Source organism: Melozone crissalis, unplaced genomic scaffold, assembly GCF_028551555.1.
Source record: "Melozone crissalis strain CALT ecotype California unplaced genomic scaffold, PUWL_Pcris_2 ptg000068l_1, whole genome shotgun sequence".
NCBI lineage: Eukaryota > Metazoa > Chordata > Aves > Passeriformes > Passerellidae > Melozone > Melozone crissalis.
In genome coordinates, this window is record NW_026535846.1 from 5,309,945 (window position 1) to 5,334,471 (window position 24,527).

Below are 24,527 nucleotides of genomic sequence, written 5' to 3' on the forward strand. Positions count from 1 at the left end.
GCTCTGCCCTTCTCAGGCCACTCCAAACCCATCCCAGGCTGTGCCCACACCCCAGCCCCAGTGACCAGCAGGGATTTTGCTGGCTGGCAAAGGAGAGAGGTGAATTATTCCTTCAGGGGCTGAGACTGCAGGAAAACCACACAGCTCTGCCCAGGGCAGCTGCATGTCTGTGCCAAGGATGCCAGCAGAGCCAGGGCAGCATCCAGTGACCCCACAGTCCCTCCTCAAATCCCTGGCCATGTCCCTGCCCAGCCAGGGCAGCCAAGGGGAACTCTGGGCTGGGGGCTGGGGGTGCAGCAGAGCAAGGCATCCACAAAATTGAACCTCAGATCCTGGGGGCAGTTCTGGGCCCCTCAAGGGAGATGTTGAGGGGCTGGAGCAGGTCCAGAGAAGGGAATGGAGCTGGGAAGGGGCTGGAGCCCCAGGAGCAGATGAGGGAGCTGGGAAGGGGCTCAGCCTGGAGAAAAGGGGACCGAGGGGGACCTTGTGGCTCTGCACAGCTCCTGACAGGAGGGGACAGCCGGGGGGATTTGGGATCTTATCCCAGGGAACAGGGACAGGAGGAGAAGGAACAGTCTCAGGCTGGGCCAGGAGAGGTTCAGATTGGATATTAAGGAAAATTTCTTGATGGAAAAGGCTGCCCAGGGCAGCGATGGAGTTCCCATCCCTGGGGGGATTTAAAGGATGTGTAGATGTGGCACTTGGGGACACGGGTTAATGTTGGCTTTGGCAGTGCTGTTGGACTCGATGAAAGCTTTTCCACCCTGAATAATTCCGTGATTCCACAATGCCTGCTGTGAGCGCAGCCGCTCCTAGAGGGCAGAGCGAGCCCGCAGGGACAGACAGGGGCTGGAGCCGTGCGGGAAACGCCGTGCGGGAAACGCCGTGCGGGAAACGCCGTGCGGGAAACGCGCTGCCTTCCCTCGCACCGAGGCTGTGGGAGAAGAAGGAACTTCAGCAGCACGAGGAGGGATAATCTGTGCCACGGTTTGAGGTTTGGAGGGAGATGACTCACGCTTTGATTTCTTCACGCAGCGCTCCAGGGCGGGATTAAGCCGAGCTTGTCAGGAAGGCGCCGGAGGAGGCAGCGGGGAGAGCTGCTCATCCCCAGCGCATCAGGCTGCTCGTCAGGAGCAGAAAACCGGCATGGATGAGGGGCCAGGGCACCCCGAAAGGGACAGCTGCCCTCGCTAGGCTGGACCTTGGGCACAAGGCTGTGTGCCAGCCCGGAGCTGGGCTCTTCTGCGGGCAGCGGTGTAAGGGCAGCCCTGCCGTGCCCAGCGCTGCCCGAGCAGCTCTGCATCCCATGCCAGCCCTGCTGCTGCACCCTCACTCCTGCCGGTGTCCCCAGGGACCTTCCTGAGCAGCGACACTCAGGCTGGACACTTCAGATTCATCCTTGCCTTGGCCAAGCTGTCCTGTCCCTGTGCTGGTGCCACCAGAGGTGTTCTCGTCTCAAGAAAGTTTTCCGTGAGCTAAAACAGAGCCAGAAGTGCAGCTGGTCAGGGCGAGGATGATGATGATGCTGCCAGGACAGCACAGCCTGTGACATCCAGGTTTGCAGGGATTTGGGGACTCAGTTTGGACGGGAGGGGTGAGCAGCCCCTCTGTGACATCCAGGCAGGGATTTGGGGACTCGGTTTGGACGGGGGAGATGGAGCAGCCCCTCTGTCCTGCCCCAGGAGGGGTGAGCAGCCCCTCTGCCGTGCCCCAGGACAGAGCTGCCCCCTCCCCTCCTGCCGCAGCCCCCGGTGACCCCCAGCCCTCTCTCGGAGCAGCTCCGGAGCTCTCGGTGCTGCCAGGAGAGCTCAGCCCGTCACAAACCCCCGAGGGGCCAGGAGCCAACCCCAAGGGGGGCACAGCTGCCCCGACCCCCTGGAGCCCCCAGAGCAGCTCCTGCATTGCTGGTGCTCTCAGGCACACACACCCGAGCTTGGGGGCACAGCAGAGTGCCCGGGGTGCCCCATTAGCTTGGGAGGGTGAGGGGAGGCTGCAGACAGCAGCACTCACAGATCTGAGCATCTTCAGCACCCCCAGCCCAGGGCCAGCCTCAGCACAGGCTCTTTCCAGCTCTGTGCACAGCACACGTGGGGTTTCACCTGAGTTTTTCTGGGTGTCAGACCAGCAGTGCCCCCTGCTTCAGCTGCACCAAGGGTTCCCTGCTCCCCGGGCCGCTCCCCTGGAGGTGTCCGGGCTGTCTTTGTCCCTTTGTGTGGGACAGGAGCCTGCAGATCTCCTGGCCATGCAGCTCCCAGAGATGCTCCAGGCTTGCCATGAGCCACCTTTGTGCCATGATCAGATCACCCTCTAAAGTGAAGACCCGACGGGGGATTCACCCTTTCCCAAGGGAATTAATTCCATCACTGGATAAACGATGCAAATGTCAGTTAATAACAGTAAATTAATGAACCATAGGAAAAACTTATCCTGGGGGCCCATCCACAAAATTTTTGCCAGTGATTCCCTGAACTCCTCAGAGTATTGAGCAGCTTGGGGTCAGTGGTGTCTCCCACATCAGTGACAGGCACAGCAGGGCCAGGGGAGCTCCCAGCCCCAAACCCAGCACCCTCCATCCCCATCCCAGCCAGCTCAGCAAGCCAAGGCTGTGCAGCTGGAGCGGGATGCCAGGAGGCTGCTGTGAAAAATGCATGTATTTTATGATTGGCTTCTCACAAATATTAAAATGAATATTATATGCGTTGTGTTAGAAAGTGATGCTGTATTACTTCTCTTAAGTAGTGTGTTAAATATAGTTTTGGGTTATAAAAAATGTTAAAATAGAAGCTATGCTATGTAAGATACTTTTTTTAAAGAAAGGACTGCAGCGAGATAGCAGCCACAGGACACCTGAATCTTTCAGAGAAAAAGAATTTATTGCTCTCTTATCAGAAGAAACGAACTTCTTCCTGCCTCGAACGCGCTGTCAGGATTCGGAGGATGAAGGTGGCACTGACCAGACAAAATCCTGTATTTAAATGGAATTTTTACATCATTTATGAAGTGTATGAATATGCAACAGGTTATTGTTTTTAAGGGTTAATCCTTTGTTAACGTGGGTCCTTTCTCGAGCTTGTGCTGCCCAGAAAGAGTTACCCGGACTGTCCATAACTCTTCGTCTCTATTGTCTCATATTGTCCTAATTCAAATTGTCCAAATTATTATTACTCTAATTGCATTACTATTTTTATAACCATTTTATTACTATTAAACTTTTAAATTTTTAAAAAACGAGCGACTGGCGTTTTTCACAGCTGCCAAAGCTCTTTGTTTGGGGTCGTGGCCCCCCAGCCGGCCCAGGAGGAGGTGCTGGGTGCCGAGGCACACGCTGCTGCCTCCCGCGAGGGCTGAGGTAATCCTGGGTAATTCCTGACTTCCATGGAAATGCCTCCGGGCCGAGATGATTATCGCTGTAATTAGCCTCTCTGATTTTTCTTGGTGTTCTATAAAATATTAATTTACAGCTGGATCCTTGCCGCCTTTGTGTGCCGGCTGGAGCAGAGCAGCTCTGGCACCTCGTGCCGAGGTCCCGTGGGGTTACGTGGGGCAGTGGTTGGGGCTGGTGGGGCTGGGCAGGAACTTCCACTTCCCCACAGGAACGTGCCCTTGGAGCTCCTATTTCAAAGGCAATATGGAAAACCGGTGAGGCATGCTCAGAAAATTCCCTCCACACCTCTGCAGCTGGTGAGCAGGCAGCTGAGTGGCTGCAGAAGCTCTTTAATACAACAGAGATCCATCCTGGTCCTCTGTTTGGGCCAGAAACATTGATTTTGCTCAGCAGCAGGCACCTGAGTCGCTGCAGAAGCCTTTAATACAACATAGATCCACCCTGCTCCTCTGTTTGGGCCAGAAACAGTGGTTTTGCTCAGCTGCATGAAAAATCGGGTAGGGCAGCAATGTCTGAGCAGCACCATGTTCCCCACCCAGCCTGGAGCCACTGGAGTGGATGCAGTGCTGTGATTCCCACTGCCAAAATGAAGCCAAGTGTGGGGTTTGGTGGCACAAACTCCCTCGGAGCTCCTATTTCAAAGGAAATATGGAAAACTGGTGAGGCACACTCAGAAAATGCCCTCCACACCTCCTCAGCTAGATGGTTGAAGGTGAGCAGGCAGCTGAGTGGCTGCAGAAGCCCTTTAGTACAACAAAGATCCACCCTGGTCCTCTGTTTGGGTCAGAAACAGTGGTTTTGCTCAGCTGCATGAAACATCAGGTAGGGCAGCAGAGTCTGAGCAGCACCATGTTCCCCACCCAGCCTGGAGCCACTGGAGTGGACGCAGTGCTGTGATTTCCACTGCCAAAATGAAGCAAAATGTGGGGTTTGGTGGCATGAGCTCCCTTGGAGCTCCTGTTTCAAAGGGAATACGGAAAACCAGTGAGGCACGCTCAGAAAATGCCCTCCACACCACTGCAGCTGGATGGTTGAAGGTGATCAGGCAGCTGAGTGGCTCCAGAAGCCTTTTAGTACAAGATAGTTCCACCCTGGTCCTCTGTTTGGGCCAGAAACAGTGGTTTTGCTCTGCTGTATGAAAAATCAGGTAGGGCAGCAGTGTCTGAGCAGTATCATGTTCCCCCTCCAGCCTGGAGCCGCTGGAGTGGACACAGTGCTCACAGTGCTGTGATTTCCACTGACAAAATGAAGCCAAATGTGGGGTTTGGTTGCACATGGCTCCCTGAATGCCCACTGCTCACACCAGCACTTCCAAGCTGCCTCATTTTTCAGCCAAACTAAGTAGAATCTACTTCAATCTCAGCAAAAAGGTGGAAAATGCCACCTGTGATATTTTTGATCCCAAACTTTGGGAAGACCAGGCAGAGGAAGGATGTTACAGTGTGCTGGTCCCTGCCTTCTCCCTGAAAGCAGCTTAGGGTCCAGACTGCATTCCAGCATCCCTGCCAGGGAGGGAGTTCTGCCATGTCCCTAGGGCTGCTCCTTTTAGCTCTGGGACAGTCTCTGCCAGGCCAGATGCAGCAGCCGTCTTAGCTACAGCCCCACTGTAAAGAAAGGAGCACTGCTAATGACAGGAAGGGGTTGTGCCCAGCATGTGAATGTCTCTGCAGAGAGCTTCTCACCACTAGAGATGTTTGCCCAGAGCTTTTGGCCCTGCAGCAGGTGCTGTCAGTGAGGTTTTGTCCTCAGGACAGCCCTACATGTTCCTGATCCTTTGAGAGGCTGCCTAGAACAGAGTTAAAGGAATAAAGCAGGGATTTATTAAAAGGCCTTCACAGGATACACCTTGGGCAATGCAAGAGTATGGCCATGGCTACACCCAAGCTGGATGAGGGTCACGAATTCTCACACTTTTATCAGTTTTGGTCCATTTCCATATTGGGGTTAATTGTCCAATTCCAGCTCCAGGTGATGCAGTCCCATCCTCCCAGTTTGCTCTCCTCAATTCTCTGTTGTTTGCACTTTCTGGGCCTGAGGCTGCTGTGGTGTCCTTGGTTTTGGGGCTGGAAAAGGATTGTTTTGTCTGACTGAGCTGTGAGGAGAACTTGCTGACACTTTATATGGAGTTCAGGGTTATGAACTAGTCCAGTACAGAATCTGGAAAATATGAAAGCTGAAACTTCCGGCATCATCCCCCTGTCACTAAAACCAAGCCAGGTTACAAAGCCACAGGGGATTTGTGTTCTCCACAAAAGGCCACGTCCCCTCACAGCACTTCCCAAGCTATTTGCACAGATATTTCCATTCCTCCTCCCCTTCTGCACCACCAGGCACACACTGAGCAGAGCAGGAGCCAATCCCTCTGGCAGGGCTCTGGCACCAGGGCTGGAGCCAGGCACACACTGCTCATCAGCTGTGCCATGAGGAGCTCCCTGCCAGCTCTCCAGGGATGCCAGATGTGCATCTGGAGAGCCTGGAGGTGCTGCTACCATCCCCTGCACCCCTCACCAAGCTGGCAGCTCAGGGCTTTGAGGGGAACCATGTGGCACACTCAGAAGGGTGTTTTAGCGTGGAGTTCAACCAGGGAAGAGCAGCTTTATCTGGTTTTCCTCAGTGTTTCTTTCATCTTGTGGTTATGAAGCTGCAGAGCCTCTGGGTGGGATGCTCTGTGTTCTTACACAGGCAGAGCTGCTCCTGCCTGGATTTCCCAGAGCTGTTCCTGCCTGGATTTCCCAGAGCTTCCCAGGCTGCATCTCCCTCCTTGATGAAATCAATTGTCTCACCCAGTCCAGACTTTTAACCCCGCTTTTTCAGCCCCTCCTGTGATTTTACTCCTCAGTCTCACTGGTCCAGTCCAGCCCAGTGATGCCTGGGCCAAAAAATTCTCCGTCCAGGCACCATGCAGCCAACATCCAGGGGAGATGCTGCTCCCTGGGGTTTGTGTCTGGCCCGAGGTCCAAGGAGAATTAACCTCCTGTTTCCCCCCTCTGAGAGCCTTCTGCAGCTCCAGAGGGAAGAAATCTCCGTAGCATGGTTGGTGTTTTCTATGGCAAAGGGCTCTCCCGCACCTCTCACTGCTGTTTTTCATCCAGCCTTGCTTTGCTGCTGTGGAGAATTAATATTTTGGGGAGCAGCTTCCCTGTCCAGCACCCGGGCCCCCTAATTTCTCGGCTTACAGGGGCTTAACAAAATAAAACCAGCAGGCCGGGAACCTGAGCAGCCTTTCTGGTGATGTGGAAATTAAAATTTAGCTGCTCCTTGCGTCGGCAGAGGGCAGTGGAAGATGCTTCCAAACCTGCCAAGCCTCCCCCGGCCGCGCTGCGGAGATGGGGATCCGGGGAGGAGACTCCACGGGAGAGGAAGGGAAATCACAATGCAGTTCCTCCAGCAGCGGGGCTGCCCTGGGCTCGGGAGCCCACCGGCCGCGGGGATTTGGGCTCCTCCATCGGAGGGGAGGCGAGGGAGAGGAGCAGAGCGCGCATCCCTCCCGCCCGGCTCTCGCCATCGCTGCTCGGCGCCGCTGCTCCTCATCCTCTGCCCGGGAGGAAGCGGATGGCGATGGAGCTGGCAGGGATTTGCCGGCGGGAGCAGGCGGGAAGGCCGGGCACAGGTTTTTTCTGGCTGTGGCCGTGTCCCACAGGGGTTCTCCGAGCTCGGCGAGCCGCTCACGTACACAAAACCCTTCCCAAGCCTCAGCCCCTGGCCGGGCGCTGCTCTCCGGCTTCGGGAGAGGCAGGAGATGGTGCGGCCCTGCCGCCGCCTCCCTGCCGGCTCCGCACCCTGCCCTGTAATTAATATCCCTGGAGGTAAAGAAAGAGCAGCGCGAGGTTGGGATGTATTATTTTACTCTGATAGGAATCTGACACTGACACAGCCATTAGGGAAAAGAAAGAATAATAACTCAGACTTGGCATATATGAAAGCGTAAATACCTTCAGCGTGTGAAAAGACAGGCTTTAATATATTGGTGGGTTTGTAATTATTTATTGAAAGAAGGGGAAAGGCAGAGCTTGGTGCAAAACAAGGCAGAGGCGAGGGAACAGCTCCCGAAATCACTGGGGTTGGGTGGTCGCGGCTCTTCCTCCCGGAGAAGGCGGCGTGGGGTGACCCGGGGCCCTGGGGACAGCCCGGCAGCTGGGGGATCTCGGCGGCTCCCCGGGAAGCAGCCGGGCCGGTGTCACACAAACACTCCCCGAACTTTTCGGGGTCGGGCACGCCAAAACCCCCCAGAGCCGCCGGGCGTGGAGGGAAAGGCGTCCCCCGGCCGGTGTTTGCCACCTGCTCGGGCGGCTCCGGGGGCTCGGCTGCGGGCCGGAGGGAGCGGCAGCATCCCCGCCGGCCCCGGGATGTCCCGCAGCGGGGCACCGTGCGGGGCCGGGGGGCGCCGGGGGCTCCCCCATCGCTCCCCACCGCTCCCCACCGCTGCCCACCGCTGCCCGGCGCCCCCCAGCCTCCTCGGGCCCGCGGGGGCGGCGCTGGCGGGGGCCCGCCCCGGGCCGGGCCCGCCGCAGGATGCGGCGCTGGCGGGGGCGGGCGGCGCTCGGCGGGCGATGCGGGGCCGCGGCCGGGCCCGGGGCCGCCTTTGAGCGCCGCGGGGGGACGGGAGGGGGGCGCGGGCGGGCGGGCGGCCCCCGCCGCAGGTAGGGACGCGGGGGCCGAGCGGCGCGATGGAGGAGGAGGAGGAGGATGGAGGCGGCGGAGGGGAGGCGGGGAGTGAGGCTGCGGCAGGAGGGGGCGGGCGGGGGGGCCGGCCGGGGGGGGCGGCGGGCATGTGGGACCGGCTGCGGGGCAGTCGGGCGGCGGGCGGCGGCCGGAGCGCGGCCGCGATGGCGCAACGCGACGAGAAGGTGCCGGCGGCGGCGGCGGGCGAGAGCGAGCCCGGGGCCGGGGCTGGGGCCGGGGATGGGGCCGGAGCTGGGGCCGGGGCCGCGGCCGAGCGGGGACAGAGCGGGGCCGCCGCGCCCTTCCAGCCCCCCGAGGGCGGCTTCGGCTGGGTGGTGGTCTTCGCCGCCGCCTGGTGCAACGGCTCCATCTTCGGCATCCACAACTCCTTCGGGATCCTCTACATGATGCTGCAGAGCGACCTGGGCGAGGGGGAGAAGGATCCGGCGCTAGAGTTTAAAACAGGTATGGGCTCCGCGGCCCCTTCCCGGTCGGGCAGTGCGTGCGGGGGTGCCCGAGCGGAGCGGGGATGCCCCAGCCGAGCGGGCAAAGGTGCGGCGGCGCGGCCGGAGCTGGAAGCTCCTTCTCGGCTGTGTGGAACCTCGATTGCTCCCTGCCCCCTCTATCCTCGTAGCCGTGGCTATATTTATCTCCCACAGCATCATGTGTTTCTAAGCTCCGATGTACTCAATTAAAAGTAATTCGGCTGAAAACACGCCCTTAGCTTGTCCTGCCGGTGTGTCTTGGGGTAAAGCAGAGCAGCGCTGGTGAATCAGCTGCTGGGTGTGCGCCACCCCTCTAGTTTTCTTTATTATTGTTCCATTTTTATGGGTTTTTCAAGCCGCCTTGTTGGCCGGGGTGGCTCCAGGAGAGCATCTGCCCGGCTGCCGCGCTCCCCCGAGCCGTGCCCATTCAGCGTCGCGGCCGGCACCGGGCAGGGCTGGCAGCGCCACCTGCGCCGTCACTCCGAGGGCAGCGCGGGGGCTCCAGCGCTGCACATCCCTGAAAAGCAGGATCCATGGGCTGCACCCAGCTGGGTGTTTTGGTAGGACGGACAGGCCCGGCCAGGGTGCAGACTGGGTAGGGTTAATATGGAAAAAAGGGATGTTCCTTGCTGCCAAGACCCTGCTGTTGAAGTAGACTTGGCAGGGGGACACCAGGCTGCCGGCGTGGTGGTCCCAGCTGGACACTGATGTTGGGAGGCCCAGCCTTGTCCAGGTCCTGCTGTCCCCTTGGATGATCACATCCATCCTGGTGATGGACACGCGTGGCCCTCCTCGCCCTCATCTCCAGGTGGGGACGGGCACTTGGTGCTGAGGGGACCTGACTGAGGTGCTGCCCTGGCCCTGGGTGGGGCAGGAGCCAGGAGCGTGCTGGGCAGCGCTGGGTGCCGGGGCTGTGCGAGCCCCTCCGAGCCCGTTTGGGACCAGCGCTGCCCGCGCTCCCTCCCTGGGCTGGCGCACGGCCGGCGAGCGCGGCGGGGAGCGCGCCAGGATGAAATTCATTACGGGATCCACCACATGTAGAATCCCAAATTAACTCCCTGATACTCTTACCAGGGAAACGATGGGACCGTGTAATTACGGGCACTAACGGAGTGCCACAGCGAGCTGCGGACGTGTGGCCAGCTGTAATTAGGGTGATTGATGGGCTGGGAGTGTGTGTGTGTTGTGTGTGTGTGCATGTGATGCCCAGGAAGCTCATAGTGTAGCTCTGCGTTTCCTGCTGCCTGTGATTGTATCTAGAAAGCCTAAGGCAGGGCTCTAGAGGTAGAAGCGGTAACAAAAGAAATTAAATACTGCAAGTTCTGGTGGTTTAAAGGCTCTGTGCCCAAGACAGAGGTTGTAGGAGTCAGCATCTGCCTCTTGCTCCTGCCATCTATTTATTTAAGGCTATGACCGCACAGAGGCCTCGAAACAGAAAGGCGTGTGGGTGTGCGAGGTGAACCCAGGCTGGGTAATTAAATTGCCTGGCTGACGAATATCTGCATTTGGTCTGGGCGCTTAATGAAGAGGCCATTAATGACTGAGGTCGTGGTGGTGCCGCGTTGGATCCGTGTGCGGCACCTCCGGGGCTGCAGCTGCCGGGGCTGGGGCTGAGGGCAGCGGGGCGCAGCCCGGAGCCCCCTCCAGCCCTTCCTCCCTCGCTCCCACCCCTCCCCGCTCTGCATTGCATAATTTCCCCGCGGCGCTCGTTTGCGTGCAAACATAATCAGGAAAATATCGTAGCTCCTTTCCAAGCGCTAAGTGATGTGGCCTTCCTGAAAAGACCGGTGCTGTCTGTTTGTCCTGCAGCGTCGCTCTGGGCCCGCCAGCTGCAGGCAGCAGCCGGACCCCAGGGCGCCCCTCATCCCCATCCAACAGGGAGCAGGTTGGGAGGATGAGGATCCGCTCTCCGCTCCAGCAGCACATCCAGTATGGCTGTGGGCACGGCTCAGCCTTTTGTCTGCGCTCTCAAACCTCCTCCAGCTCTCAGGGAGGTGGGTTTCTATCAAACAGGGGGTTTGGAGGCAAAATGGGGAGAAATGCTGTCAGCTGGTCAGGCATCCCTTTAAAAATAGGGTTCTGTTTATGCTGAACGGGTGCTAGTCGGCACTAAACAATAGCCGCCCCGGCTATAATTATCAAGGTTTATTTCTTGTTTGCATTGGTCACGTTTTCTCGCGTTTGATCTTGAGAAACGCAGGATCCGTGGAGTTCAGGTCTGGGGTCAGGCTTTGAAAACAAACCCCGTGGCAGCAATGCATCGAATGCATAGGCTGCTGTCTTTAAAGAAATATACTGTGCTGCCTATGTCAACAAGCACGGCGGGCTGGGGCGGGCGGTGCTGCGCCCACCGCGTGCCCCTGCCCGCGGGACGCCAGAGGGGCCTCGGCGAGGCCAGAGCTCTGTGCTCTGCCTTTGTTTTCTTGAGGGGGGAGCGGAGGAATGCTGGGACCGGAATAAAATAAATAATATACATGTGAGCACTCGGCCAGGGGAAAAAAAAATGCAGCTTTGCTGGAGAGGTGTTGAGTGATGCTTGAGGGTGTTTGTGGGAGAGGAGCGAGCGGTGACGTTGGCCTCCGGTTGTGCAGGGCTCGTTCCGGTGCTGAGGGATCCACGGATCTGTGGCTGTCCCAGTGCTGGTCCCACAGTGAGGGCTGACACTGAGCCAAGGGCCAGAGGAGACAGCCCAGCACCTTCATCTTCCTCAGCTCCAGAGTGGCAGCACGGTCCTGGTGAGCATTGGCTGGGTGTGAACCTTCTCGGTATCTGCTCTGCCTCTGCTGGGATGTGCCACAGCCTTGGAAGGGGGACCACAAAGTGACCTTGTACCTGAGCAGGGCTGTGCCCCAGCCAAGGAGCCACCTGAGGGTCCTAGAGGGAGCTCCAGCTGCCTGGGCAGAGCCAGGAGAGTGACATTTCTTGGTGCTTCTTGTTCCTCCAAGCACATCCTTGGTGCTTCTCATTCCTCCAAACACATCCTTGGTGCTTCTCATTCCTCCAAACACATCCTTGGTGCTTCTCGTTTCTCCAAACACATCCTTGGTGCTTCTTGTTCCTCCAAGCACATCCTTGGTGCTGTACCTGAGGTCTGGAAAGCCCCAGTGGATCAGCCTGCAGAGGCACACAGATTTTGGTTTTTTTTTTTAAAGAAGGTCTATTTATCTTCTCCCCTCCTCTGCTTTGTGTCAATATCCCAGGTATAGATTAACTCTCTTTGCTTAATGTTTAATGTTTTGGGGCCTGGAAATGGAACTGAAAGCTTTTGGAGAGATGGCCTGAGGAGCTGGTTGGGTTTGGCTGCAGCTGCTCTGAGTCCATCTCTGTGTGTCCATCAGCATCCTCTGATCTGTGTGCAAGAACTTGGGGAACAGCTTCCCCCCTTTAGCCCAGCTCCAGACAGGGAGCAGAGGCTGCTGGAGCTCCCTGTGCTTAGGGAAGCTGGAATGGAGAATGGACCACAGCCCCTGAGTGACCACATCCTGAGGCCAAGGCAGGGCTGATGTCACCTTTATTCCTGAATCCCCACCTCTTTTGCTGGGGGATTTCTTTGTGCTGCTTTCACATCCTCAGGACAGGTGAGCACAGGTGGAAAAGGCCGTTTTTACTCCAGCGTTGTAATGAAGGCTTGGTAAGAGAGAACAAGGCGGGTTTTTTTTGAAAATAAAGCATTTCAGCGCTAACAGTCATGTGAAAGAGGGGGAGGAGAAGCCCTGCACTCCTCTCTGGGCTGAAGAAGATTCTGTGGGTGGGTGAGTGTGGCTGGAGCTTTAGGAGCTGGGAAGAGAAATCCCAATGTAAGAAATCCCAATTCTGTAAATCACAGAATGCTATGGAAGAGACCTTAAAAATCACCACATTTTAACCCCTGCCACGGCAGGGACACCTTCCCCTGTCCCAGGCTGCTCCAGCCCCAGTGTCCAGCCTGGCCTTGGGCACTGCCAGGGATCCAGGGGCAGCCACAGCTGCTCTGGGCACCCTGTGCCAGGGCCTGCCCACCCTCACAGGGAACAATTCCCAATTCCCAATATCCCATCCATCCCTGCCCTCTGGCAGTGGGAGCCATTCCCTGTGTCCTGTCCCTGTCCAGCTCCCTTGAAGCCCCTTTAGAGAAGGGGGAGAATCTCCTCCCTCAAGCTGTTGGCCGTGTTGCTTTGATTGCAAGAGGTAATCCTTGGAAATGATCCCATCTAAATTGGGGTGATGGGGTCATTGTCCATTGCTGGCCTTTTGCAGGCTCCCATCTCCTGAAGGTGACACTGTGGTTGTCACCTTCTTACCCAAACCTGCAGGATTTGGAGCTGTTACCAATTACCAGGGTGCTGCTCTGGCCCCATTTCTCAGCTTTGTTGGCCAAGGGTGCTGTGGAGCTCAGCATTCCTGGGGCCTTTCCCGTGTCCATCCGGGCTCCCAACCCTCCTCTCACCCCACACGGGGATGCACTGACATGAGCAATATTTATGTAGCCCAGATGGGGATGTAAATCCAGCAAAAAGAGATAAAAAAGACATTTTTATTACCTTGCCCTGCAAGCTGGGGAGTACAAAGGGCAGCACAGATTCGCTGGGGGTTTCCCAGGGTGGGATGCCAGCACCAGGCTCTGCCCCAGCCTCTGTTTTGGGAGCTGGAGTTTGTGACTGCAGGGAAGCAGGGGGGGAATTTTGGAGGAACTGGGGTTTTGCCTGAGCTGGTTGCAAGGTGCTGTGTGAGATAAAGCAGCCTGAAAAGCAAACAAAGCCCAGTAATGTTGTTAAACCTGGTTCTTGGGGCTGTCGGGAGCGATTAAGGTTATTAGGAGGCCGGAGTGCTGTTTCTAAGGGAGGTTCTTGTTTTTCAAGACTGCAGGGGCCCTCTCAGCCAGCACATTTGCCATTTTAGTGGTTTTTAATTTACTTTTAAGTGTCCTCCACCAGCCAGCCAAGAAGATGTGAGGCTGTGTTTCCTGGTGGCCATTGTCCTTGGGTGGTGGCAGCTGCTGTGACCTCGCTGTGGCCTGTGGAGAAGTGGGACATGGAGCTGTGCAGTTGGCTTGGAGTTTTTTGGTCCTTTTAGTTGGAACTTAATGAGCAAAACCACCTCCACTTTGGGGGATTTGGATCATAGGTTAAATTTTGAAGGTGCTGATCCATCACTGAGACAGGGCTGAGAGCAGGAGGAGGATGAGGAGGAGGAGGATTGGAGGGTGAAGGGGTTGGTGCTGCAGATCACAGGGCTGGGATGGATGTGGTGGCACCAAGTGACAATGGGGTGTGATGCAGAGCAAGGCAAAGGAACCACCTAATTTCCTGTTTTGGGGAGAAACCCACAAGTTTGACAAGTCACCCTTTAATTTCCTTAAAACCCCTCAGCAGCTGGAAGCTGCCCATCAGCCGGGATGGTTCTCATCCATTTAAACCAGACCTAACCAAACCCCAGAGCTGGGAGGCACCACTGACCTCTCTGGCAGTGCCCAGGGGCTGGCTGGGCATGGCTCAGGTGTCACCTGCCCTGGTGACAGCCCCTCTCCCTGCTTATCCAGAGTCTCCAGACATGCCTGTCCCAGGGATTATCCCACTCATGAGGCAGCACTGTCAATCACCCCATCCCACCAGTATCAGTCTTCCAAAAAGTCTGGTGGTGGGATGGGGACCACCAGGATCAGTGGATGTGGAGCTGAATTCCCTGCGGGGCAGTTTGGGGAAAGGGGAATTACCTGGGTTTGGGGAAAGGAGGAATCACCTGGGTTTGGGGAAGGAGCAATCACCTGGGTTTGGGGAAGGAGCAATCACCTGGGTTTCACCTCCCAGGGCTGATTTTTGTTCCCCATGGTGTGCACAGGGGCAATTCCCTGGGGGGCAGCAATCCAGCCCTGCTCCTCCGTGCTGACAGGGAGGGGACCCCGGTGGGATGGTGGCACTGCTGCTGTGCCTGGCAGGATTTGGCACCACCTGGACATGAGCCCAGAGCAGCCTCTTGCTGTTTTATCCCACTCACTCCTGGGGACCTCAGCCACTGTGGCACATGCCATGGCCAGATGAGGTGACACGTGGCTGTTTGGGACATTGGTGGCATTTGGGTTGGTGCCACGGGCACTTCCAAAGCTGTGCCCCCTCTCTGGAATCAAATGAGGCTCTACAATCAGGGAATAGTTTGGAAAAGGCCTCTAAGATCACCAAGTCCAACCCCATTGGTGTTCTGCCCACTGCTGGCTGCTGTCTGGGTGCCATAGGGAATTTTCTGGCACGTCCCCAAACACCTTGTTCTCTCCCACTCACTTTTTTGGAATGATCACCCTTCAGGGGCTTCTTATGAGCGGGTCAGAGCATGGAGGAGGATGCCAGAATTTCCCAGCTGAGACAGAGGCCACACACCCACACCTTGCAGCCGGTGCTTTCCCTGAGGAATCACTTTTCCCTGGATCTCCACAACCTCGAGCCCGTGCATCCCATGGCATCACCATGGCAGTGGGCAGCAGGAGGAGTGGACACCAGTCCAGCACGTGTGCCAATGTGCTGTGCAGGGATGTGTTGGGTTTTCCCCTCCTCTTCCTCGAAGCATTGATTATCCCCTATTGCCAGGGAAGGAGATGCTGCCCTTTGGCGTGCAGCCCTGTGGACAAAGGGCTGGTGGGGCGGCGTGTGCCAGGCCGGCCGTGCCCGGGGGCCGTGTCCGTCTGTCCCGCCGGGCGGTGCCGTGCCCGGAGCGCTCGGTGCTGCCTTGGGGCGCATCCAGCCCGAGACAGTTGGGGCGGTTGCAAAACCCACATGACGTGCGCTGGGAATTGCTGCAACACGCTCGCAGCCCGAGCCATCCTAGCCTCTCCCGGCACCTCGCACAACAGGTCCTGCCAGCTCGGGGCCGCGGCGCTGCCCGCACACCCTGCCGTGCCCACCCTGCCGTGCCCGCACACCCTGCCCCGCACACCCTGCCGTGCCCGCACACCCTGCCCTGCCCACCCTGCCCTGCCCACCCGGCCCTGCCCGCACACCCTGCCCGCACACCCTGCCCTGCACACCCTGCCCGCACACCCTGCCGTGCCAGCCCTGCCCTGCCCTGCCCACCCTGCCCCGCACACCCTGCCCCGCACACCCTGCCCTGCACACCCTGCCCTGCACACCCTGCCCTGCCCGCCCTGCGGCCGCTGCCCCGGCTCCCTCTCCCTGCACTTCATTGCAGCCCTGGGACACGGGAAAAGTCTCTTCTTCAGGCCGGACTGTTAGCGCTGAAATGCTTTATTTTGTCAAAAAAACCCCGCCTAGTTCTTTCTTACCAAGCCTTCATTACAACGCTGGAGTAAAAACGGCCTTTTCCACCTGTGCTCACCTGTCCTAAAGATGTGAAACCAGCACAAAGAAATCCCCCAGCAAAAGAGGTGGGGATTCAGGAATAAAGGTGACATCAGCCCTGCCTTGGCCTCAGGATGTGGTCACTCAGGGGCTGTGGTCCATTCTCCATTCCAGCTTCCCTAAGCACAGGGAGCTCCAGCAGCCTCTGCTCCCTGTCTGTTTTGGCTCGTGCGTTTGAAGAATGAGTCGAAGTTCTTCAGTTTATTGTATCTTATCTATAAAAATTTTTCTCTTGTCCAGACAAGGTCCGTCCAGCAGGACACAAAGCTGCACTCTGCCTGCCCCCGGGGCGGTGTTGTCTCTTTATACTACAAACTACATATAAAATATTTACAATTACTTTCCAATACCTATCACCTATGTTAGACAGTGAGCTTCTATTCTAAACCAATCCTAAAGTGCTACCATCACAGCAGAAGATGGAGGCTGAGAAGAAGAAAAAAGCTAAACATGCCCAAGTCCCTCTATCTTGTCCCCAAAACCCCTATTTTTAAAATCTCAAAATCTACTTTTTTCACCCAATGAATTATTACACTACTTAAACTTCTGTGGCTTTCAGGTCTTCATACAAAGCTGGTAATTTGCTCCACGAGTCATAATCAAACCCACAGGTGTTCTGGGCTGTGTGCCAGGGTCTCTGAGCCCCTCTGGACACCCAGAGGGATGTGCTGAGTTCTGACATCCCTGGGTACAGCCCGGGGCAGGGTGGCACTGCCCTGCATTCCACCTGCATTTGGTGCCTTTTTCCCCCACCCTGACCCTTTTAGGTGTAGATCCCTGAGAAATTACCTGGTGCTCGAGCTTGCCCCCTGTCCCCAGCATATCCTTCGAGAGCTGGAGTGGGGTGAAACACGGGGAAAAACCTCGGGAAGAGCTGCCCGGTTGTCAGAACCCAGGACATCCCTCTGCTGTCCAGGATGGCCAGGACCCCTGCCAGGGGGCTCAGAGACCCTGGCACAGAGCCCAGAACACCTGTGGGTTTGATTATCAACCATGGAGCAAATTGCCAACCATAGATGAAGATCAGCAAAGCCACAACAGTTTAGGTAGAATAATAGTGAAGTTATCACGGGGTGGAAAAGTAGATTTTGGGGTTTTTGGTATGGGGATTCAGGGGGCAAGATGGAGGGATCTGGGTGTGTCCAGCCTTTCTCCTTCTTCTTCTTGGCCTCCATCTTCTGCTGTGATGTCACTTTCAGATTGTTTTGGAGTAGAAGGTCACTGTCTAACATAGGTGATAGGGATTGGGAAGTAATTGTAAACATTGTACACATAGTTTGTAGTATAAAGACATAACACTGCCCTGGGGCAGGCAGAGTGCCTTGGACTGTCTTGCTGAGCTGACCTCGGCAGGGCAGGAGAAAATATTTTACAGATAAGATACAATAAACAACCTTGAGACCGAGAAATGAAGAGCCCTGACTCCTTCTTCAATCACCAGGCTGGGAAAAGAGACTTTGGAACTTTTCTCGGGGTCACTGTGACCAGCTAGAGATCCTGACACCCGGTCACAGCCTGAGCTGGAACTCACCTTGGGCATCCTTGGCAGCTGTGCCATGCCATGCCGTGCCATGTCATGCTGTGCCGTGCCATGCCATGCTGGCCTCTGTGTGAGGAGCAGCCCAGAGTGCTCTGAGCCATCTCCCATCCCCATGGGGGATCACTGAGAGCCCACAGAGGCAGGAGGGCAGCCCCAGCTCCCCCTCAGGGCTATCCTGCCCCTCCATCCCCGCAGGGCACGGGCAGAGCAGCCCTGCACCCCACGGAGCACCCCGAGCCAGGTGGGGAGGCTGGTTTGGGGTCAGCAGTATGGTTCTGGGAGAGTCTGGTCTGCAAAACCTCACACTGGAGGAGATGAGCTCACAGAACCCTGCTGCTCGGCATCTTTGGGATTTTTTTGGCTCTGATTTGGCAGCTCCTGATGGGTTTTGCTTGCTTTGGTGAGCTGGGTTGGACAGGGCGTTGAGGGAGCTGGTCCAGTGAAGGTGTCCCTGCCCGTGGCACTGGGGTGGCACCTGGATCCTTGCAGGGCCTCCAGCCCAAGCAGTTCCAGCATTCCCTGCAGAGCAGCTGCCTCTCGGGCTGGCAGCCCCAGCTCTGCAGGGCCCAGGCTCTCCCTGCATGGGCTGACTTGTTGGGTTTTGCCCCGGGCAAACACCGGGGCCCTGCTCAAGGAGGAGAAACAAGCCTACCACAGAGCCTGCAGCCAGAACCTGCTCTGAGCACCCACCCAGCACCCCCTCCTGGGGACAAATTGAGCTGGGGACCCCCGGCCACCCTGCCCTGTGCCATCCCAAAGGCCCTTTGCTTGGTCATCTCACACCAGGCACCAAAACAAAGCTGTTGTTCCAAGATCTTGGCCCAAATTTGTCTGCCTGGAGATCCTGGGTGTAAAAGGGAGGTAAAATCCTTCCCCCTTGGGGGGATGTGGGTGTGTGCCAGGGAGCCAGAGGGGGTTTTGGGCAAAACCTGTGCAAAGCAAGGGGAGCTCAGTGAGGTGGGAATAAACCTAGAGCCCAGTGAGGTGGAATCACATCTGATGGCAGCTCCTTCAGCGAGGATTGTGCCTCCCGTGCTCCGTCTGATTCGAGTCCGATGGAAAAGTATCATCTGTGATTAAAGATTGACGGTAATTACATAATGGGTATGCACCAGATGATGCCCAGACAAGCTCCCTCCTGGGATTTCCCAACTTTTGGAGTGTTTGCAATCATCCTAAAGAGCTTCCTTCTACCAAGGAAGGTGGAGGGGTGTTGGTAATTATTGATTTTACAGCAGCACCCAGCACAAGGCTCAGCAGTGGTCACCAGAGCCAGGCTGTGGCCACCCTGCCTGCCCTGATAGCTCTAGGGCACGGTCAGGTACAATAAATACATCCCCTCAGCCTTGCAATGGCAATAAAAATACAATAAAATAAAAGAGAACAAAACAATAAGGGAGCAAAGCTGCTTTTTGGGTGTGCTGGCAAGAGCAGAGCGGCTGCAGCCGTGTGCTTGTGCCGTGACCGGTGACGAAAAGGCAACGTCAGGATGTTCTTGATGGTGGGCCAGCTATTAATCCGTGCGTTTGAGCAAAACCCAGCTTGTTTCTTAAGATTTGTGGGAGTGGGGACAGCTGGGGGTGTGGGGAGCTTGTCTGGGATTAAACCTGCCTGAGAGCCAAGCACGCCAAGCTCGCCAGCCCGGGGAGAGCTTAATTAAAGTCAACGTAGAAACGTTTCCAAGAAAATAATCCAGGGTTTCTAAACGGGATATTTTCATTCTGGGCCCAGAACGTCTCCTTTTCCCCTCTTCGGTGTCAGCTTTAATAAAACAAAATGAGATCTCCAAGAAAAACAAATTGGAGCTCTTAAAAGGCGCTGGGGAGATAAAAATCAGTTACAGTGTTGCTGGTAACACCTTGGGTTATTAAAAGGGAAGGAATGCTAACGATGCAAATCGCCTCGGCCTTTCTTGTGGTTGCTGCCTGCCCACCCTGCCAGGGGGGCACGGGCACGGTGCCCCTGGTCCCTGCCCTGGGCTGGGCTGAGGGCACGGAGCTTTGCCCCTCGCTGGCCAGGGGATGGGGCACCTTGGGAAATGCTCACACAGGAAGGATTCTGGAGTTTTCTTTCCCGAGGTTCTGGTGGCAGCTCCCAGGGTCAGGGGTGGTGTTGAGGGCTGTAAAAAGCTTGGGAGAATGGCAAGGAGCAGGTTTTAGGGGACACCAGAGTTTAAAACAGCTGAGATCAGGGCTGGTGATGTTGGGGCTCCTGCAACCCCTGGCAGATGGTGTAAAACTGTTTATCAAAGAGCCTATTCGACCATCAACATCCTCTCCAATCTTATTCATCCCACCCCCAATACCAGCCTTACTCCTAATGATCTCAGTCTGAACCCCACTGCCCCTTCCATTTTCCTTAGCAGACCTCAACCTGGGCCTACTCTTCCTGTTAAATAAAACAAAATGAGCCCATCCGAGCTCCTGTAGAGGTGATGAACATGTGAATGGAAATAGCAAATTTGGCTTTTTACAGCTTGAGAGCAGCTGGGTGTGGCTTTGCTCCTCATGCCAAGGCTGGAAACCTGGGGTCACTCACTCTCAATGTCCCAGTCCCAGAGGTGCAGCTGGGCCCCACACTGCGGGATGCTCTCACAGTGCCCTGTCCCTGGCAGGCTCTCCCAGCTCCTGCTGCTCCCCAGGGTGCTGGGGCAGGGGTGTGGGAAGGGATGGAGGAGTCCCTGGGGATGTGGTTTGGTCCCTCCACCCTCTGCCTCTGCATTCCCACAGCCAGAGAGGCTCAGAGCTGTGCTCCCATCCTGGCCAGGGCTGAGGATGCCAGTGGGGCAGGGCACAGGCTCAGGGCTGATGCTGCTGGATGTCCTGTCTGTCCATCTGTCCAGGAGAATCCTTTCAGACAGGCTGGCTTTAAAAGGCCCAGGGTGGTGAATTCGAGGCCAGCTCCTGCTCTGCTGCTGTGCCCAGCAGCATCAGATAAGGCAATTACAGCGTTATCACTTAATTGCAGAGTGTAATATTAGGAGTGGTATCAGGACAGGCCGTTGCCAAGGAGGGAATATCGGTGGTGTTGGGTTTTATATTTGTTTTTTCAATATAAACTCATTGGAGCCTCAGTACTGCTGAGATCTTGTTTGAAGTGTTTGTGAGGCTCCTCCTGCCTGTTCCCCACCATTCCCCCACCCAGGGGGAAATTCAGCATTAAATAAAAGCTGTGCTGACTGTCCTGATGCCAAGGCAGCTTCTCCAGAGTGGGTGAGAACCCAGCCTGGGAGGGGAAGGGGTGAGGACTGACAGGGATGTTGTCAGCAGCTTTGAGGACAGCTTTTCCCTTGCACCTTGGCAATGAGATTTCCATCCCTTGCAGGTTTTTCCTGCCCTGCTCAGCAGGTGTGGGGTGCACACTCAGGGCATGGGGCTGATCTGGGGCCCTTGGAGGGACAGCTGGGAATGAATCCTAGTGAATCCTAATAAATCCCTTTGCACCAGGCTTTTCCACTGTCAGTGTCACATGCGAAATGCTCCATCACCGCCTTGGAACCCAGATGGGAAAACGAAAATTTTATATTTGGCAACTCTTCCTCAGCCTGCTGGGGTGGTGTGGGAGAGGTGAGAGACATTGGCTGCCATACCCAGAGCTCTGCTTGTCTCTGACTCACGTGGTCCCATTTTCCACCCTCCCTGTGGAGCCATCGAGCAGGCTGAGCACTCCCAGGGCAGGATTTGGGGCATTTCCCCACCCAAACTGGCCTGGCTGGTGCTTTTCTGCCTTGAAATTGGGGATTTTCATGACCCAGGGTGGGTTTCTCACCAAGAACTGAAGTTTTGCCTTGTCCTGATGTCTGCAGGGTCAGGTGGTAAAAACTCAGGTGATTTTGGGGCAAGAGATGGTGTCAGAGGCTTTTAACTAGGACAGCTGAAACTCCCTTGGGATCTGCATTTTAGGAGAGGACCTTTATTAAGGGAGATTCATATAAAATCCAATGTGTTGCCCAAAGCTAAGAAATCATGGCAGGTTTTTTAAAAGCTGTTAAACTCTGCCCTGCTTCAGTTCATCAAGCAAAGCATGAACCAAAGAGCCCCGAGAGGAGGCACTTCAGGTCCTGCTGTGACCCCTGTGCCTGGCTGTTAACTCCTGCTGCCCCATCCTAATCCCCATCTGCAGATAAGATTAGCCCCAGCCTGGCTTGCAGAGCTCCCGTGCTTCCCTCGGGACAGCATCCTCCCAAGCCCAGGGTTCCCAGTCCCACCATCTGCAGCCTCCCCCCCAGCACAGTTTGTGTTCCACTGACCTCATAAACAAAAATGACGCACAACAAAACCCCACAAAAAACAATTTTTACAGCAGGCTGAGTTTTCCTACTCCACAAAGGCGGTTGTTTAGATTTTTATTGCCGGATGAAGAAGGAGGACAGAGATAAAAAACAACCCTAAAAGCTGCTGGGGAGATGATGCAAGGCAGAGCAGCGTGGAGAGCGATGATGTCTCTGAGGGCTTTCATGTTTCCTCTGCTTCCCAGTCAGGACTCAGCTATTGCAAAATGCCAGGCTGGCTGCAGCCCCTGGCCACGTGCTGACACTTTCTGAGCAGATAACTCTGCTTTATCACCCTCCTGAGCGCTGGAGGTGGGCAGGGTGATGGGGAAGCAGGCAGGGAAGCAGGATGTGGGGAAGCAGCAGGTTCCTGGCTGGGTTCCCCGTTAGTCAGGGTGAGGAGTCGATCTCCTTTGCCATTTTCTTATGAATGAATCAGTTTTGGCTGGGCCTGATGGTCAGACTGGTTCAACGAGGAGCAGCTGGTATCAGTCTCATCAGCAGAGACACAAACCAGCCTCTCCCTGGCCCTGCAGGCTCCTGTGATCCCGACAGGCCTGGGGCTGACAGGGCTCAGCTCCTCCATCACCCCCTTCCCTCCCTCCTCTGGGCCTCTCCTGGCTCCTGGGCACGCTGAAGCTTCAGGGACGCTCCAGAACCAGGGTGGATGCACCCAGGGCCCTGCACCACGAGCCTGCTGCTCTCCAAGTGCATCAGTGCTGCACCAGGGGGGTTTCAGGGGACACTTTCAGCTCCACGTTGCCCATGGTTGCTGTTCTAGTCCTTGGCCAGTGGAAATTCTTGACATTCTGCCACAACTTCAGCTGGAGCAGTTGGGATTTGGGATTTGGGATTTTGGGGCACAGGGGCAGTGGGGATGTGTGGCTGCGTCTGCTCAGCCCTGTTGTGAGGATCTGCCATGGTGTCACTGCTGTTCCCCTCATTGCTGGCACCCAGCAGCCCTGTCCATAATGCCACCCCACACAGGGTGTGCCAGCTCCCCTGGGCAGGGATTTCCTGTTCCAGGGTCCCTGCAGAGGCTGAGGAACGTGATGGTGCCTCAGGAGCAGCATCCCTGTCTCTGGTGCTGTCACAGAGCAGGGTGGGCTGGTGTCCCCCAGCACATCCCCACGGATCCCTGTACACGGGTTGGACCCACCCACGCTTGGGGCTTTGCATTCCAGGCTGGAATGGCCCCTCACACCCCTCCATACCCCAAAATCCTGGCAGGCTCAGCTGCACACTGCTGAATTCCCTTAGTGCTGTTCCCTGAGCACAGTTGGGTGCAGGGGGAGCTCAGGCAGCTGGGAACAGGACTGGGGGCTGTGGGGTGTGCTCCCTCCAGCAATCCCACCCTTGGCACCCGTACGACAGGAGGAGTTTTGTAGAGACAGGGGTAATTTTGTAGGTTTTGATTCCCACTCTCACCCCAAAAATCCATATTTCCATGGGGAGGAAGAGGAAGATCCCTGCCCACAGAGATGGGATGCAAGGCTTTTTACCCTGACTGGCAGGACCAAACCTCCCCCAGTAACTGACAGAAGCCTTCATTAACCTGCCCTGTTGTTTATTCCCATTTCAAAGCCCTTGATGCAGCAAAAAGCAAAGGCTTTTCCTCAGGAAAGCACATTAATGTTTCACCTGCCTCCAGAGCCCTTTGCCACCGGGGCACCTGGAGTGCTTGGGGCTGTCCCCAGTTCCCCTCTCTCTGTTAAACATTGTGTGGCTCCAAGGGAGCCCAGCCTGTGGCTGTCGTGTGGGCTCCAGCCTCGGGGGCCTGGTTTTTAATTTATATGCAGATGTGAGTGTGTGCATGGATCACAGAGGGACATTTATGTCTGTGCATCACAGATCCCTGTCCCAGGGAGCTGCAGGGCTCGGGGTGGGCTCCTGGGATGGGGATGGGAAGCAGGGGCTCATCCTGCTGTGCCCCCCTTGCCTTGGCTGTGCCCCTGCCCCTCCTGCCTGCAGCCCCAAGGGCAGGGCTGGCCCTGCCCCAAAGCCACCCAGTGTCTGAAAAACTTTCAAATGAGAGCAGGTCAGCCAAAAGTGACAGCCCCTTGGCAAAGGGGTGTGACCTGCTCCTTGCTGAGCTAAAAAAAAAATAAAAATAGTAATTAGATAAAGTACAGCTGGTTTTCACTTTCCTTTAGTGGTCAGATTTGCTTAATGACAGCCTGATCTATTTTTCTGAGATATCCAGTTGTTTTCAAATGTTGTCTTTAATGTAAGGAAGCTCCAAGAGATGAAAATCACATGGATATTTTCCCCTTCTCTTGCCCTCTGGGTGTCTGGTTCAGTGATGTGTTGTGATCTTTTTCCTGCTCCCTAGGCTCCAGGAGCACTCTCCAAAGGTGCTGGGGCACCATTCTGGCAAGAAATGATTTCCTGATGGCCATCAGAAGAAAGGCCCAGATGTTCCAGCATGGAACAATTGTCCCACAGACTCTGTGCCTGCTCCAGGGCTTTGCTCAGCCTGCTTAAAAACAGCTTTTCTTCATTTATTTCGGTTGTTCAAGCTATTCTCTCAGTGGAGGAGGCTCTCCAGTGTGGTCAGCATCTTCTGGTGTCCCCTGTGCCACGGGAGGGTTGGGGCTGAGCCCTGGGATGGTCTGGGGCAGAGCTGGGGTGGGACAGGCCATGGAGGGAGGTGTTGCCTCCTCTGCGAGTGAACCCTGGGGCCAAAACAACTCAAAAATCCACCTGGCCCAGCCTGGGGAGGGGCCTCCCCTCAGAGAGCACCTGGAGCAGCCACCTCGATTTTCCCTTTCATATTTCCAGCCCCCTGCATGGCTGGGTGTTGCTGCTGAGGTGGTTACAACGCAAAGCAGAGCTTACAAGCAGTTTCAGGTGGCAACTT

At 56.2% G+C, this 24,527-nt stretch overlaps 1 protein-coding gene across 1 annotated transcript in view; it reads left to right on the forward strand.

Annotated features, from left to right (window-relative positions):
• The first annotated feature begins 8,154 nt into the window (after positions 1-8,154).
• Positions 8,155-24,527, forward strand: part of SLC16A2 (solute carrier family 16 member 2) — a 37,802-nt gene continuing 21,429 nt past the window's right edge. The window contains exon 1 of the mRNA XM_054289945.1: positions 8,155-8,512. Within this exon, the coding sequence (XP_054145920.1) occupies positions 8,155-8,512 (358 nt within the window). The remainder of the gene's footprint in view (positions 8,513-24,527) is intronic.